This window comes from Camelina sativa, chromosome 14 (genome assembly GCF_000633955.1).
Source record: "Camelina sativa cultivar DH55 chromosome 14, Cs, whole genome shotgun sequence".
NCBI lineage: Eukaryota > Viridiplantae > Streptophyta > Magnoliopsida > Brassicales > Brassicaceae > Camelina > Camelina sativa.
Window position 1 is genome coordinate 24,440,702 of NC_025698.1, and position 18,918 is coordinate 24,459,619.

The 18,918-nt window shown below is 39.4% G+C and overlaps 1 protein-coding gene across 1 annotated transcript; it reads left to right on the forward strand.

Annotated features, from left to right (window-relative positions):
- On the forward strand, positions 17,210 to 18,306 carry LOC104743943 (pto-interacting protein 1-like). Its single transcript, XM_010464970.1, has 4 exons — positions 17,210 to 17,355; positions 17,453 to 17,585; positions 17,828 to 17,914; positions 18,172 to 18,306. The coding sequence occupies exons 1-4, from the start codon at positions 17,210 to 17,212 to the stop codon at positions 18,304 to 18,306; spliced, it is 501 nt and encodes a 166-aa protein (XP_010463272.1).

Consider the following 18,918-nt stretch of genomic DNA (forward strand, 5'->3'; position numbering starts at 1 on the left):
TTAAGTTTAAATATTTATAATATTTGAATCTTTTAAAAGTTTTAATAATTATAATATTTTAAATTTTTCAACTACATCTAAAGTTTCAATATTGTTAATACTTTAAACTTTTAAAATATTATAATATTTTTAAACTTTTTAGAAGTTTTAATTTGCTATAATAAACTATATAAAACTTTTAAATTTGGACGCCTGATAAATCAAGCTTCCTGTTCATTCGTAGTTGGAAGGATATTAGTCTTATTTATAATGGTTTCCAACCATCGTCTAAACTAATCTAGCCGATGTAGGACGTTGTACATAACTTATTTATAAGTATTATAATATATCAATTTTACATAATTTCAAAAATATTAAATATTGAGATGGTTGATCCCGATGGGTCATTTAGAAAATCTTAATATAGGTAATTCTGAAATTTTTTAAAAATGTTAATCAGTGAGATGTTGAATCTCTATCGGTTATTTTAAATTATAGGTGGACAGGTTTAGCAATTTATAACTCCTACTTTTGTCTAATATAGATTATGAGCTATAAAGTTTATAGTCGTGGAATCTTTAAAAAAGTTATTTCTTCATATGCTTGGACGATGTTCTTTATGTCCTGTAGGTGGGTTGCGTTGAGATGGTTTTGATGTTTTGTTCACCACTTGAGAGATTGAGAGCCTTTTGATACAATGTTCCAACGTCTCTACACGACATAACGATATTGTATCCTAACCTCTTGACATGAATAACCGCCAACCTTAGGGTTTCAGCTTTTACTTCAAGAGATGTGTTCATGGGATTGATAGATGACATACCTTTAAGGATAAATTGTGCATTCCTGTTATATAGAAACCAACCAACTCATGTACATTCGTTTGGAGAAAGTCTGTGTTGTTTAATTTCAGACATGGAAGGAAGATACAAGAGGCCATATCCCATGGCTAACTTTCCGATCTCAAGTTCTTTCCATCTGTAAGTTAGGACCCAAAAAGAAAGGAACTTTCCAATTAGAAAAGTTATAGAGCAAGAACGGATTTGAAAAAAAGAGAAAAAAACGACTGAGCCTCATGAATGAACCTGAAAATGAAAGAGCAGTGATGTTCCTTATAAGCACGGACAAAGGAAACAAATGCCTTTAATCCCTTCTCCAACACTGCCCGGTCCTTCATGGCAGCCGAACGTATCTGAACACGTTTATAGCAATTAGTAAACACTGTGACCCATTAACAAAACAAAAATAATATGTAGCTTGTTGGGTAATGGTTCTTATGGAAGTTGTTTTTGATGAAGGTTGATAAACTCTTTTCCGTGAATTTTGACTAGTGTTTGAGTTCTCTTGATTGAAAGCTAAGCTATCCTTTCATTGCTGAAAATCAAGATAAGCCTGTTAATAGTGTATGGGATGGACCACTTCTTATTATTGAACAGAAGATTGTTTCTCATCTTCCAGATAAGCCAACCAATGAAAGAGAATGAACTTAAATCCTTTCTTTGGTTTTTATTGAGGCTCAACATTAAATCAATATTTTGATCAACATAATTTGAAAAGAGAAATGTACCTCTAGGAGAAACATTTTTGGTAAGGGCCAAGATTTCTTTATTGATTGTACATTGGAAGAGAAAACAATTTATGCTTTCTGTATCTTCACCACATCGCTGGCAAGTATCATCTACAATCATTTTCTTCTTCTTTAAATTTTCCGCAATTGGTAAAGGACTATGAAGACATCTCCACCAGAAATGCTTTATTTTCCAAGGCATATTATGAGTCCAAACCTTTGCAAATGGCTTACCAGGAGAAGTACCATAGGAGGAATTGATTGTGGAAGTAGTGTTATGTGAGAGCGTACATTGAAGATGATACCCAGTGTAACATCCGCGAACCGGAATCCCAGTTTAGAGGATGCATTGGTCAATGCAAGGTCAGTTTTCACGAACGATTTTAAGTTAAACATTGCGTATTGGGGTTAGGAAGACCCTGAAATCGTGTATAAAAGGGGGAACTCGAGGGTTTGGCCGATTTTGGCCGTTTCTGGAGGAAAAAAAAGAGAGGAAAATGTTCTTGAGTGTTCTTGAGGGTTTTGAGAGATTTGAGGCTGTTTCTGTAAAGATCTGTAGTTGGGATCATTGTAGGAGCTTCCTAGAAGTGTAGATCTTCCTGTTTGAGGTTCGGAATCTTCTTGGCAAAGGTGAGTGCATGACCATGTCTTATCTAAGCTTGAGATCTCTCTGATCTGCTTGTTTATGTGAATATTTGGCTTGTTAGAATGTTGTTGAGTCACAAGAAGCTTTGAGAAGCTTTTTGTGGCTTTGGTTTGTGAGTTTTGGTGGTTTAGGGACGGAGATCCAACGAGAAGCTTTGGGGGAAACTGATGCTCGGCATGTGCATCGGACGATGCAATTTGTGTGTCGGTCGATGCAATGCGAGGATGACGCGGTTTGACCTAGGATGATGCGGACATCGATCCTACCATCCAAACCGTTGAACCAGATCCTGTACCACATCCTGTATCAGAAGTATGAGAAGGCCCTATGACACGATCAAAGGCTAAACAGCAAAGGAAGAGGTTTAACCTAGCCGTTCAAGACATCGTAAGATCCCTAGAGCTGAAGGACGTCAACTGGTCTATACCACCATCATGCCGCCACAACAGATATGATCACATTGCCGAGGAAGATCTTGCTAAAGCCTTCAACCAAATGAGCCTTGACCAAACCAGTTCCCCATGTATGAAACCTCTTTTGGCAGGTTAAGGAACCTCAAGAAGGCAAGAGAAGACATTGGAGCTGCAAGAGACGTCTGATACAAGCTACACTTTCGAAAGCGATCAAGATAGTGAAGATCAAGACCAAGACATAGAGGACATGTGTAACATCCGCAAACCGAAATCCCGGTTTAGGGGTTGCATCGGTCGATGCAAGGTTGGTTTTCTGTGGGCGAGTTTAAGTTAAACGCTGCGTTTTAGGTTAGGAAAACCCTTAACTCGAGTTTTGTCTCATTAGTCGTGTTTAGCCGCTTTTGAGAGAAAAGAAAAGAGAGAAAAAGTTCTCTAAGTGTTCTTGAGTGTTCTTGGTGATTTCTGGTGATTGGAGGCGTTTCCTGTAGAGATATGTAGCTGAGATCGTTGTAGGAGCTTCCTAGGAGCGTGTTCTTGCTTGTTTAAAGTTCAGAAACTTCTTGGCAAAGGTAAGTGCAGGACCATGGCTTATCTAAGCTGGAGATTTCTCTGATCTGCTTGTTATGTGTTTATTGGCTTGTTAGATTGTTATTTGGGACGTTAGGAAGCTTTCTCGTGGCTTGGGATCGAGTTTTGTGGTTGTAGGAACGAAGATCCGACGAGAAGCTTTGGGGGAAAACGATGCTCGGCATGTGCATCAGTCGATGCACTTTGTGCGTCGGTCGATGCAAGTGCGAGGACGGCACGTAAAACCTAGGGTTTTCGTGCTATGTCGTGCATGCGTTGGTCGATGCATATCTTGCGTCGGTCGATGCATATCTTGCGTTGGTCGATGCAAGTGAACCTTGCATCGGTCGATGCATATCTTTCGTCGGTCGACGCAACCCCAACTGGTGTCGGTCGATCCATGTTTGGTGTCGGTCGATGCAGAGTCCTGGTTTGTTATTGTTGATTGTTGATTGTTGGTTGATGGTTAGAGATGTCTCTAATGCTTGTGCGTATAGCCCAGTAGATGGGAGGATTGCCTTCCTGAGTGTTTATAAAATACTCATGCATTGCAATTTGTGTTTGTGGTGCAGGTAAAGGCAAAGTGTGATCGTGGAATCAAGGCAATGAAGAGGAAGATGTTCTAGGGACTCGATTGGTTGTTGTCTGGCATTGCTAGGTTGTTGGGTCATTAGAAACATTGCTAGGTTGCTGGTTCTATGTTTTATGTTGATTGAATTTTAAATATTATTTATGTTATGATTATTGTTTTATTATTGGAAATTTATTGGATATAGGTATTTGTTATTCCGCTGTTGGTGGTGATCGTGGTTAGGTGGCTAGTGGGTATGGGACCACTGGTTGTAGTTTATTTATTTATTATTATTATTATTATTACTTACTATTTATTATTTATTTAAAAAAAAACGGGTCAGGTCGTTTCAACATGGACGAGCATCAAAAGACTGATCAAGATACTCTAGAGGAACTCCAGGAAGACCCCTACTTCATGAAACAAGCCAACAAACAAGTACAAGACAAGAACCCTGAAGTAGTTCATCGAGTAGTACAAGAAGTGGTTCAGAGAACATCTATTGGGCCTAGATCACATCCAGGTAAGTTTTGTTCAATGTTTTCGATCCTTGTAGGTTCCACCAACCCCAACAACGGCTAGAAGGTGTGCTCATCAAGAGAGATCAAGTCTACTTTAATATTTTCTTTAATTAGTTTATTTACTTTCCAAAAACAATGGTTTGTGTTTGATTTTATTTGTTTTTCTTTGTTGCATTATTTTGCATTTATTTTTGGCCTAAGGGCTAGCTGAAGGACTTTTATAAAGTTCCCATGCATCAGTTGTACGATTTTTCACCTTTGATATTAATAAAATGCTGAATTTTCTTACTTCTTCTCTTTAAGTGTTCTTAAGAGAATAAGCTTGTTCTTTGTCTTGTTTGTGAGAATCCACAAGGCTAACTTCGTGTACTGTATCAGAGACCAATCATATCTCTGTGGTGTACTTCGCTCCGCCAACACTTCCCTATACCGATCCCACACGAGAGAAGCGACCGCCATCGTGTCATATCTACATCATCGACAATCTTTCCTTCACAAGAGAGAAGCAACCGCCAGCTTGTGAGGCCATCATCTCTATCTCGGTACAAGTCTCACCACCGAGTCTTGTATCATCTGGTATTAGAGCACAGTTCACGTTGTTCCCTTGCCAGGTTTATCTCTTCCATTTACTTTCATTTGATTTGTAGCTTTTGTTTTATATAACAAAAAAAAATATTAAGCACCTTAGTTCGTCACAGCCTTGTCTCTATGTGTTTAGTTTTATTTACAAACCTTAAATCAAAAAAAAAATAAAAAAATATTGCAGTTTGTTTCCTTAAGTCGTCTGTTTCAGTCTTTGTATTAGTTGTTGTACTAGTTCATCTCACATTAAAAAAAAAGAAGAATTATTATTATTTCATCTTCAGCTTTTGTTTCATTGCTTTTGTTGTCTAATACTGCTTGTCAATCGTAATTAAAAAAAGTTTCTTTTTATTTTTCTTTGGGATTTCCTTTTTCATTTATGTGGTACGTTGATCCTTTGTTGTTTTTGTCTAAGTGCAGATCCGTTCTAGACACTCACTATGGGAGAAAACGCAGAAATACCCCAAGACGCCATGATGCAAATGATGAGAACCCTCACAGAACAGTTGAGAGAGCTTGGCGATAGGATAGGCCATTTGAAGCAACCTCAACCGAGGTTGATGATGGACCAGTCCCGAAACGTAGGAATGTCCGCAACGAGGAGGAAGAATCCCTTGACATGGATGACAATGATATTGATCCACCACCAGATCCATTACAGCGTCAACATCAGCGGAGAGAAGATCCTTTGATGCAGAACTGCGCTCGAGAGGTAGAACCACGAAAATAAAACCGAGATGTCAAACTAATACCTCCTAATTTTGCAGGAAAGTCTAATCTGGAGGTTTACATGGACTGGGAGAGACGTATGAAATACATATTCCAATGTTATGGTTATGGAGAAGCTCGAAAGGTAGCCCTCGCATCGGCGCAGCTCACCGTCAATGCCTTGTCATGGTGGGATAGGACGGTAGCCGATAGAAGGAGGCAGCAGTTTGCTACCATCAGCAGTTGGGGACATACTTATTTACAGTAAGTGTCATTCTGATCACATTAAACATCTAGGGTTAATTTTGAAAATGCTTCGGAAGGAAGGCCTTTATGCTAACCTAAAGAAGTGCTCCTTTTGTACTGATAAGTGTGTGTTCTTAGGTTCTGTAGTGAGTAAACAAGGCCTACAGGTGGATGAGGAGAAGATTAAGGCAATAAGAGAATGGTCTACTCCAACTTCGATTGGACACGTTCGCAGCTTTCATGGTCTTGCAAGCTTCTACACGAGGTTTGTCAGGGATTTTATTACAGTGGTTGCACCAATGACTGTCGTGATCAAGAAGAACGTGCCCTTCTCATGGGGAGAAGCTCAAGAATAGTCCTTCAACACGTTGAAAGAGAGGCTCACACAAGCACCGGTTTTAGCCCTCCCATATTTTGAAGTAATATTTGAAGTAGAGTGTGATGCATCAGGCTTGGGAATTGGAGCTGTACTACATCGGAGAAAAAGACTCGTGGCTTTCTTCAGTGAGAAGTTGAGTGGAGCTACATTGAACTATCCAACCTACAACAAGGAGCTTTATGCTTTAGTTCGAGCACTAGAAACGTGGCAACACTACTTGTTATCCAAGGAATTCATCATTCACACCGATCATGAAACCCTCAAGCACCTCAAAGGTCAGACTTCACTCAAGAGGAGACATGAAAAGTGGTTGGAGTTCATTCAGACGTTCCCATACGTAATAAAGTATAAGAAAGGCAAAGACGTGGTTGTTGATGCTTTGTCAAGGAGATATGCTCTTATAGCTACGACGGAGGCTAAAGTAATGGGATTTGAGCATATCAAGGAGTTGTACAAAGATGATCCAGAATTAGGAGAGTGCTACAAGGAGTATGGCAAAGGATCATACCAAGCATTCTACCTGCAAGATGGGTTTCTATTTAGAAACAAGTGGTTGTGTATTCCTCAAGGTTCCATGCGAGTATTGATACTCACCGAAGCACATGGTGGAGGTTTGATGGGTCACTTTGGTGTCGACAAAACCTTGGTCGTGGTAATGGAACACTTCTTTTGGCCCCATCTCAAGAAAGACTTTGAGATATTTTGAGCTCGATGCATTGTTTGTCACAAAGCAAAGTCTAGGTGACATCCTCATGGTCTTTACTTACCATTACCATTCCTAAAACCTCTTGGGTAGATATTTTTATGGACTTTGTCTTACGATTGCCAAAGGTTAAACACAAGGATTCAATCTTTGTTGTCGTGGACCAGTTCTCCAAGATGGCACACTTCATCCCATGTGACAAGACCAATGATGCGACTCAAACCGCAAATTTGTTCTTCACGGAAGTGGTGCGCCTCCATGGAATTTCAAGGACAATAGTCTCCGATCGTGACACCAAGTTCTTGAGTCACTTTTGGAAGACACTTTGGAGAAAGCAAGGTACCAAGCTTCTATTCTCCATGACTTGTCATCCCCAAACTAATGGACAAACTGAAGCGGTAAACCGAACTCTCTCTACTTTACTTAGAGCCACTCTTGGTAAAAACATGGCAATATGGGTTGATTGCATTCCTTTTATCGAGTTTAATTATAATCGCGCTGTCCACTCGGCTACAAAACTATCTCCTTTCGAGATAGTCTATGGAATTAACCCTTTGTCTCCATTAGATTTAGCACCCTTGCCTCAAATAGAACAGGTTTGCCAAGATGGACTAAGAAGAGAAGAAATCATCAAGAAGTTGCATGACAAAGCCAAAGCAAATTTGGAAAAGAAGAATGCCGAAAACAAACGCAAGGCTGATCGGGGGAGAAAGGATATGTTGTTTAAACCAGGAGATTGGGTCTGGTTGAATATGAGGCCTGAGAGATTTCCAACACAACGACCCTCTAAGTTATCACCAAGAGGCGATGGTACATTTAAAGTTCTTGAGAGGATCAATGACAACGCCTACCGTTTGGAGCTACCAAAGGAGGTAAAAATTTCTCACACTTTTAATGTATCTGACTTGTCTGCTTATGACCCAGGAGATTCAGTTTATTCTTAATGTATATTGCTTGATTAGCTAACTAGTGGTTGAACATAGGCGTTTTACACATCACAAGTGTTGTAAACTCACTCGTAATAGCCTAGACAAGTATCGTGTTATAACCTGCGTCAGTTGAGTTATAGAACTTTACGGATTAAAATCAAACTTGCTTTAATTGTTGGGATATATGCGTCGTTTCCTGCAAAAGTTGAGTAACGGAGTATATAGACTTTAGATAGGTGATTAGTGAGTAGCTTATCTCTCGTTCATTCGTGTTTCGTAGTCCAAGAACGTTTAACCATTTAACTTCCAATCTTATTCCCTTTAGGCTTAGACTGGTGCTTGATACCCTAAGAATTCCCTACAGCCCAATATTCCGTCCATTTATATTTTCTTAGATTATTCGCATTTAGTTATTGTTTTCTTTAGTTACAAACCTAACCAAAACCCCCCATCTTATTATTGTCTTAGCCATAGTCCTCTCTAAACAAACTCTTAACGTGATTTATTCGTCTCTGTGGAATCGATCCTTAAATACTACTACCGATCAACTGTGCACTTGCAATATTTCGTGTGGTCTTTTGAGGTAAAAGATTGAAGTGAAATTCCACACACATCAAGCTTTTTGGCGCTGTTGTCGGGGACCTATTAAGTCACTTTCGGGTTTAAGATTAGGATTATCGTCTAGGATCTTTTATTTTTGTTTTTAGACTTTAGTTTTGCATTTATATTTCAGTTTACTTTGATATTGTCTTTTTAATTTTCAGGAACTCTAGAGTTAGCTCAATGGAGAACCAGAACCACAATCTAGGAGACCTTAACGATCCTCCACCTGGGAGGAATGGTCAAGGAGTTGCTATGGATGACGAAGAGCACGTCCAAGAACATGATGATGTTCGTGAGCAAGATCAAGCTGATCCATTCGTTCAAACCATTGCTGAATTTGATACCCCTTATCAACACATTCAAGACCGGTCAGTGATTCAACCTACAAGACCGCCACAAGGTCATTTAAAATAAGCCCTCAAGTTATCACCTTAGTGAAGCAAAACCAATTCCATGGTTTTAGCATGGAGCACCCAATAGAGCACATTGAACAATTTGAAGAAATATGTGGAGTAACTGCCACATCCAAGGAGTCTCAGAAATACTCGATGTGCAAACTTTTCCCGTTTTCCCTTCAAGACAAGGCAAGTAGATGGTTGAAGTCTCTGCCTCCAGCATCGCTTACAACTTGGGAGGAGTGTAAGGCCGCCTTTCTGAATCACTTTTACACGAGATCTCGCTCCAACCTCTTGAGGAGTAAGATACAAGGATTTAGACAAGAAAAAGCTGAATCATTTAGTGAAGCTTGGGAGCGCTTTAGAGCATATGAGAGGGACTGCCCTCACCATGGTTTTACAGATGGTGGATTGATGAACAAATTTTATGAAGGAATTGACCCTAAAAACCAGCTATCTCTAGATGTAGCAAGTAACGGTAATTTTGCTACAAAGACGATTGAGGACGCTCAGATTTTAATCTGCAATCTAGCTGAGAGCAACGACAACTACCGCTCAACCCCTTCGGACATAGAGGAAGACTCTAATCAAGCCTCGGATATTAGGCAGCTTAAAGAAACAATGAGTTTCATCGTCAAGCACATTCGGAAAGGAGACGACACATTCAAAGATGAGGAAGAATTTTGTGATGAAAAAGAAGAGTTGAATTACATTGGACCTAGAAGCAACTATCAAGGGAGGTCTTATAACCGAAACTTCAAAGATCAAGGACATCAATTCAACCGAGGCAATTTCTGACAAAGAGCTACATTTACCGACTTTCAAGGTTTTCAAAGGGGATTTCCTAATCCAACCACGAGAGATCAAGGCCCTGACTTGAGAGATTGGATACTAGAAATTGAGGCCAACATGCATGCTTCTATAGAAGACAGAAATTTGAAGATAAGCGATATGTACAAGGATCTGAACGACAAGATGACATCCCTTACAATCAAGGTCAATAACCTCGAAATGCAGGGTAAGGAAAACATGTTTAATCTTGAGAAATACAAGGAGCCCATTTTGGAGACCAATGAGCAAGTGCTTAACTTAGCAAACTTAAAAGCTATAACGTTGAGGAGCGGAACAGCCTACAAAGAACCAGAATATCCGGAAGGTTACTTGGAGAAAGATCGAACACCAGAAGTTATCCCCATCGAAGAAGAAGAAAGAACCATAGGGGAGAAGGAAAGAGAAGAGCTTATCCACGAGGAGATCACCAAGGACACTCCACCTCTCGTTCCAGCTTATCAACAAGAACCATATGGCGTCATGGTGATTACGCAAGAGTGCAGTGCAATTCTACAAAATAGCTTTACTCAAAAGCGAGGAGATCCAGGCAACTTTGTTTTATCATGCAAGATTAAAGATGAAGTTTTCAAACGCTTTCTCTGTGATGTGGGATCAAGTATCAATATGATGCCATGGTTAGTTGCTAAACGCCTGGGATACCATTTTTTCAAGCCCACGAAGATCTCATTGGTCCAAGCGGATAGATCGATTTGACGCCCCGTCGGGATTCTAGTTGATGTACCGATCGTCATTGGAGACTGCCAAATCCCTACAGATTTTGTGATTTTGGAGCTTGAGAAGGAGCCTAAAGATCCTTTGATACTTGGCCGTCCTTTTCTTTCCACTGTCGGAGCCATCATTGATGTTCCTAACGGAAAGATCGACTTAAACATTGGAGGTTATGTTATGAAGTTTGACATGAATGAATCATTGAAGCTATCGATTTCGGAGAACTTAGATAACCCGATCTTCACCATCAATGATTTGGAAGAAGATACTAGCGGAGCATGTGTCTTCCAAAAAGAAGATGTCGAAAACTGCACAAAGATTCTTGACTCCGCTGAAACTTGTGAGAACATCGTTGCATATCTTGATCTCAATGAAGAGAACGACGCTCCTACACCTCCTAGAAACACACCAGCCGTTGTAGCAGATCCGTGGAGCGAACTAAGAGCCCCCAAAACCGAGCTCAAGCAGCTCCCCACTGGTCTCCAGTACGCTTTTCTTGGACCTAACTCTACTTACCCTGTTATTGTTAACTCAGGTTTAAATGATGTTGAGACAGTCGTGCTTCTCGCCGAGCTGAGAAAGCATAGAAAAGCGCTAGGTTATTCACTTGAAGACATTCAAGTAATATCTCCCGACCTTTGTATGCATAGGATCCATTTGGAAGAAGGATCCAAATAATTCCATTAAGCATCAAAGGAGATTGAACCCAAACCTTAAAGAAGTGGTCAAGAAAGAAATAATGAAGCTCTTAGATGCAGGAGTGATATATTCTATTTCAGATAGTGCATGGGTAAGCTCAGTTCACGTGGTACCCAAGAAAGGAGGAGTGACTGTCATTAAAACCGAGACCGATGAACTGATCGCAACAAGGACGATCACTGGCCACCGTATGTGTATCGACTACCGGAAGCTTAACGCTGCAACAAGAAAAGATCATTTCCCCTTACCATTCATCGATCAAATGCTAGAAAGGTTAGCCAATCACCAATATTATTGTTTACTCGATGGTTTTTCAGGTTTCTTCCAGATTCCAATCCATTCGGACAATCAAGAAAAGACGACGTTCACCTGCCCCTACGAAACGTTCGCCTATAGAAGAATGCCCTTTGGTCTATGCAATGCTCCAGCCACTTTCCAACGCTGTATGATGTCCATCTTCACGGAATACATTGAAGATTTCATGGAGGTCTTCATGGACAATTTTTCATTTTACGGTTCGTCGTTCAAAGCGTGTCTAGCCAATCCCGAAAAATTCCTAAAAAGATGTGAGGAGAAACATCTAGTTCTTAATTGGGAGAAGTGCCACTTTATGGTGAGAGATGGCATATTTCTCGGTCATAGAGTGTCCGAGAAGGGAATTGAAGTAGATAAAGCAAAGATTGAAGTTATGATTAATCTGCAACCGCCAAAGAATGTTAAAGGAATAAGAAGTTTCCTTGGGCATGCTGGGTTTTATAGATGTTTCATTCAATATTTCTCCAAGACCGCAAGACCACTCACACGCCTACTTTGCAAAGATGTGGATTTTGAGTTTGACAAAGATTGCCTTGCTGCATTCCACAAGATTAAAGACGCACTTGTCTCAGCTCCGGTTGTGCAACCACCAGATTGGGAGCTACCCTTTGAAATTATGTGTGATGCCAGTGATTATGCAGTTGGAGCTGTACTAGGGCAAAAAAAGATAAGAAACTGAATGTTATTTATTATGCTAGCCGAACCCTGGATGAAGCACAATGCAACTACGCAACTACGGAGAAGGAGCTTTTAGCCATTGTGTTTGCTTTTGAGAAGTTTCGATCATACCTTGTAGGATCAAAGGTAATTGTTCACACCGACCATGCAGCTATTAGATATCTAATGTCTAAGAAAGATGCCAAACCGCGTCTCATAAGGTGGATCCTCTTGCTACAAGAGTTTGATATTGAAGTTAGAGATAGAAAAGGAGCAGAAAATGGAGTCGCCGACCACCTTTCGCGAATGAGAGTAGAGGAACCAATGCCTCTACATGATAGCTTACCCGAAGAAAATGTCTACGTTATTGAAGTTGTCCCCATGACTAACAAACCAGCACCGCCGCAAGCACTACGTTCACAAACTTATGATACACCTTGGTTTAGACACTATGCTAATTATTTAGCAGCCGACGTTGAGCCACCTCAATTCTATGGTTATAGAAAAAAGAAGTTTTTGCGAGAAGTAAAAAGATACTACTAGGATGAACCCTACCTTTACAAGAAGTGTTCCGATGGTTTATTTCGAAGATGCATCTCCAAAGAAGAAGTCGAAGGAGTAATATTTGAATGCCATGGCTCCGATTATGCAGGTCATTTCGCCTCCTTATCATCCACAAACAAGCGGCCAAGTCGAGATTTCAAACAGAGAAATCAAGTCTATGTTACAAAAGACTACATCAAAATCATGGAAGGATTGGTCCACCAAATTGGATGACGCTCTTTGGGCATACAAAACCGCGTTCAAGACCCCATTAGGTACTACACCTTTTCATATTGTCTATGAAAAAGCTTGCCACCTACCCGTTGAACTGGAGTACAAGGCAGCATGGGCAGTGAAGGAGTTGAACTATGACATAAAAAGCGCAGCCAAGAGACGTTTGATTCAATTAAACGAAATCCGCCACAACGCCTATGAGAACGCAAGGATTTACAAGGAGAGGACTAAAGCATACCACGACAAGAAGATCATACCCAAATCATTCGCCCCAAATGATCAGATTTTACTTTTCAATTCTCGACTTAAACTTTTTCCAGGAAAGCTACATTCTCGGTGGTCCGGACCATTTAGAATAGAGGAAGTTAAACCATACGGAGCCGTCATTCTTCTCAACAACAGAGGAGAAATCGACAGCGTCTAAAGCCTGATCTAGCAGAAATTGGCAAGGAAGAGAGTGCATCAATCGGTCTAATCGATGCCCTCCAGGCCTGATAAGGACAACAAACGTCGAGCCAACGACGTTAAACAAGTGCGCTTCTTGGGAGGCAACCCATGTCTAGTAATTTTTTATTTTTAGGAATTATTTTCTTTTACTAATGAAATTTTTGCATTTTAGTTTCAGGTTTATAAAAAACAAAAAAAAAATAGAAAACAGAAAAGCCAAAAAAAAAAAAAAGAAAGAAGAAGAAGGACCATGGATTGGCAATGCACACCATGTCTAGTGGCAAGTACCACCTACTAACCGGCCATGTTCACCGTGACCGAAGCAAGCCGAAGGCGACAGATCAATCACGATCCTCATGTGATCGATGTCGAGAGTCCACACCAACCATACCAACCGTAGCCAATGCCATGTCTTACGTACCGCGTCCGCGTACCATGTACCATGTACTATCTACTATGTACTATGTCCCATGTACCATGTCCTGCGTACCATGTACCATGCCCATCGTACCAACTGCTGCTGTCCGCGACCGTTCATCCGTGTACCGCGAGACAAATCTGAACCACCACCATCCTACCACCTACCATCACCATTCTTTTATTTAGGTATGTTTTTGTTATTTTTATTTTCTCATTAATATTGATGGTTTTAGGTTTTTGTTTCAAGGAGGATGCATTTAGAGATATATCAAACACAATTCGATTGGACTTAGCCTAGTTCAAACTCGATGTCAAGCAACCAAACGAAGTAGAAACGGTTAGTCACCACATTTTCATTACCATATCCGACCTCTAGACAACTTTTGGGCAACCATTAAACGTCTAGAGTCGACACAACATCATTCCATCAAGGTGACATTGCTCTTAAACCCTACACTTTTCCTTCTGATTTTTAATCCTCAACTCTTTCTTTTTTCCCACCGAGGATGGTGTGATTTAAGTCTGGGGGGAGGATGTTCCATCCTATACTAATGCTACTTTCTATTTTGTTGACTTGAGACCTTTTTCCACTTTTTACATCAATAATTTTGAAGTTTTTATCGAGTCACATTTTTTTTTTTGAGTCAAAACTAGTAGGGGATTATGATCTTATTCTAACGGTTTATTTGAATTTGGGATAACACTCTTATGACTCTTGATTATGCTTGACAACAGAACCAAAGTTTGGAAAGACTGTGAGCCGACTCAACAATCCCCCAAGTCCCTATTCGATGGATATTCAGATGATCTAACGTTGTCTCTAACTTTTATAGGACCTAAACCGGACTTAATTATCAAGCCCTGGGAATTGGTATACATTAGACTAGATCTCTACATTCAAGCCACACAAGACATTGCACTTTTTCAAGAGTATGTTCCCCTCTCTCTTCCCTTCAATACTAAACAAAAAAAATAAAATAAAATAAAATAAAAGAATAAAAGATGAGATGATTTTGATCCGTTTAGAGAGGTAGGTAAATTACCTGTGACCTCATTATTCTACTCTTGAGTCAAATGATCACACAAAGTTTGGAAGCGAGGGGTAGGTAAATTACCGATGAACCCAGTATTCGCCTACACCTTTGATTAAAAAAAAAGAGAAGAAGTGAGAAAAAGGAGAGGAAAGGAATCATATGAAGAAAGTCTTGACTTGAAGAGAGTCTGCAAGCCATTGATCGATTTTCCCTTGGTAAGATTTTACTTTTTATTATTGCTTTAATTTATGTAAAGAGATGACAATGGAGATTCTGGAAACTCTAAAGAATTGTGGGATAAAGGAGCGTTCCTAATGTCAAGGCGAAGAAGAGTGCAAAGACAATATCCCCAAAGATAATTGAATTCCCAGTATTTTCAAAACCTCTTTTCCATGATTTATTCTGATTATTTGCTTGAGGACAAGCAAAGTCTAAGTCTCGGAGAGTTGATAACATCATTATTTTACTCATATTAGCTATAATTTTCATATGCATTTAGGAAGAGTTTGATAGGATTTCAAGCATAAAAGGTCTATTATCAAATATTTCAGGTTTCAACAAGGTTTTATAGGTTTTATAGCAAAAAGGACCAAAAGACAAGGAAAATACGTTACAGGAAAGTTTCAGAGCTTTTCAGTACGGGCCACTTTTGAAGATCTTCCAAAACTCAAAATATATCATGCTTTATGTCTATGGAAATCTGGAAGAGTCATCTTTCTCTTCGAAGTAGAATCAAGTCAATCCATTCATTCATCCGGAAGTTATGCCCGATTTACCAAGACGTGTTATAAACCGACGTAAAGAGAAGCAACCAGCCGATAGGCTTTTATTCAAGGCTTGACCATCGACCATCACCACGGGCCAGTCCAAGCCTCCTCCACGGTCCAGAAGCCTCCTTCGCCGCCCCTTGTCCTGCACTTAAGAAGAGAAGACATTTCTACCCTTACAAAAACTCTAACCCTATACAAAACCCTATAAATACTCTTAAGACCTAGGGTTTTGGGGTGTGCTTCCTTGGTGTCTCCTTTCCGTCTCTTAATCACTCATCCACGCCTCCAGCAGCAGCCTTAGAGACGTCCCTAGACCTCTACTCAGTTGTCGAAGTTCGTTCATCTACAGCTCTCTTGGAAGCCACCACTGTTGCCTTTGAAGTCACCAATCTCTTTCTAGTTTTCTTATTTTCGGTTTCCTACTTTTTTAAGGAAGAAGAATCATCTACTTTGTATCACAGAGAAGATCTCTAAACCCTTTTCTCATACTTCTAATCTTATATGTAATATCTTATTCATATGGCTTTGATTTGCATGAGTATGTGTGAGTAGTTTACTTGTTGGGTAATAGGGTTTCAAAGGGGATTCATGTTATCGTTTGTTTAAGGGTGTTTAGATCTGGTTTAGTTCAACTTAGTTTTTTGTTCTAGGTTTATTCTTAATGCATATTGCTTGATTAGCTAACTAGTGGTTGAACATAGGCGTTTTACACATCACAAGTGTTGTAAACTCGCTCGCAATAGCCTAGACAAGTATCGTGTTATAACCTGCGTCAGTTGAGTTATAGAACTTTACGGATTAGAATCGAACTTGCTTTAATTGCTGGGGTATATGCGTCGTTGCATGTGAAAGTTGAGTAACGGAGTATATAAACTTTAGATAGGTGATTAGCGAGTAGCTTATCTCCCGTTCATTCGTGTTTCGTAGTCCAAGAACGTTTAACCATTGAACTTCCAATCCTATTCCCTTTAGGCTTAGACCGGTGCTTGATACCCTAAGAATTCCCTACAGCCCAATATTCCGTCCATTTATATTTTCTTAAAGTATTCGCATTTAGTTATTGTTTTCTTTAGTTACAAACCCAACCAAAACCCCCATCTTATTATTGTCTTAACCATAGTCCTCTCTAAACAAACTCTTAACGTGATTTATTCGTCTCTGTGGGATCGATCCTTAAATACTACTACCGATCAATTGTGCACTTGCAGTATTTCGTGTGGTCTTTTGAGGTAAAAGGTTGAAGTGAAATTCCACACAAATCAAGTTTTTTGATGGTTAGAGATATCTCAATTGCTTATGTGTATAGCCCAGTAGATGGGAGAGTTGCCTCATTGATTGTTTATAAAATACTCACGCATCTCATATGTGTTGTAGTGCAGGATGTTGCTGTTAGAAGAGTTTTCTTTGGATAGTATATAGCATCGAAAACTCTTGCCATGAGCGAAGATGGTTGTTGCAGGATCCGCCAATTTTGTTTAGCTAGAAGCACTAAACTAAAGTCTTTTAAATCTCTTATCGCAAGTACTCCAGCATTCTTTGGATCCGTGATTGTATTCCATGTTATCCAAGGAATCGTGCGCTCCCCTTAATGTCTGACCACTAGAATTATCTCATGGCACTTATAATTTGATTGATAATCCTCGAGGGTAGAAGGAAGCAGGACATACTATAAGATGGGATTGTTGTAACCACTGATTTGATAAGCACTTGAGTACCGAGACATGAAATCCAGCAACATGTTTCTGTTCGATGATGATGTTGCCAAGGTTGCTTATTTAGATTTTTCTGATAAAGTCATTAACATGGCTGTTCGCTTTCACTCAGCCGGTTGTATGATAGGAGGAAGTTATGGCCATAGGGCTCCAGAGTAACGTCCTTTTAGATATTTTATCAATCTTGAACAGTGATTTTCATTCCAGAAGGCTAACACATCTTCTTTAAACATTTTGGGTTATTTATTTCAGATACACACTAACAGGAACATTGAGCACAAAGAGTGATGTGTACTGCTTTGGGATTGTTTTGCTGGAGCTCCTTACAGGTCGTAAAGATATTGATTTGACCTTACCGTCGGGAGAGCATAGTCTAGTGCGATGGGTAATGATTATTGCAGCTTATCTTTATTCTTCATATTCTTTTTTGCTTGCATAGTTGCATTGATAATATAAGCTTCTAAAACTACAACAAATACAAAAACCTCAAAGAAAACATTTTTGGCCTATAATTTTGAAACTTAGTTTGTTAAAACAACAAAGCTAAATTTTGTGGGAAAAGATTAATTAGCAGAGAAATGAAATATATATGCTGATTAATGATAAAGATGTTGTGTATTGTCTTAGGCAACCCCTAAACTAAGCAAAGACAAAGTGGAGCAATGGGTTGATCCAAGTCTACTCGGAGAGTACCCTTCCGAAGATGTTGCCAAGGTACTTAATCCAGTAACATTGATTTTTCCTCTTATTGTTTCATTACAGCATTAAAGAATTTATCTAGCTTAGAATATAGAAGACTAATTTATCTGCTAATATTATAATCAAAGTTCAATTCTTACCTTTTTCTTGCAAATGCCAAAGAAAACAAGCCATAGTTATCTTGTCCACATTCATCTCTGTATGACAACTAAAACATTTCATGAGTCTGATTTTATTTGTTATATATGAATATGGTGCGATATAATGGTCAGCTAGCCGCGGTGGCTGCACTCTGTGTGCGTATTGATCCAGATTTTAAACCAGACATGAGCATTGTGGTGAAAGCACTTGAACCTCTTTTAAATCCTCCTCCTTCTTCTCAGAATCCACATAGGAACCCCTACTGATTAAATATTCAATTAATTCCCGGCCCATCTCATCTTCTTCTTGATGATTAATCAATTAATGTGTTATATTCATTTTGTTATACATTTGTGAAATTTCTGGGACACCTTATCTCATTTCGAGTCCCACTTTTCAAGACATGTGTTTTTTTTATATATAACCGTTTGTTTGTCTCCTGCATACACTTTATTTTTTAGTTCGTGTGAGAGTCAAGTACACGGTTTAGAATATTTCTATATTGTTAGTAAGGTTTTATGGGATGTTTTAGAGCATTCCTTAAATTCTCTTTAGGGTTTTCTGGTTTGTACCCTATATTATATTGGCAGACATTGAACATATAATAAGATTAACTAAGAAGGAGTCTCTCGAAGTACCGGCAAACTATACCAATAGAGTCTGACCCTTTATCAGAGAGTGTAATGAGCTTATTTTGTTGATGTGGGTTCCGTAACGCTGCTAACACGGGACCAAGGCCAGCGCACAAACCAGCAGGTAGCTCACCTATTTCATCAATTGTGTTTTACTTTGTGTCGATCTTTTTAACTTCTAAGTTAATGTGGTTTTAATTGTTTTAAAGGTTACAATGGACGCCGCCACCATCAAAGAGCAGATTC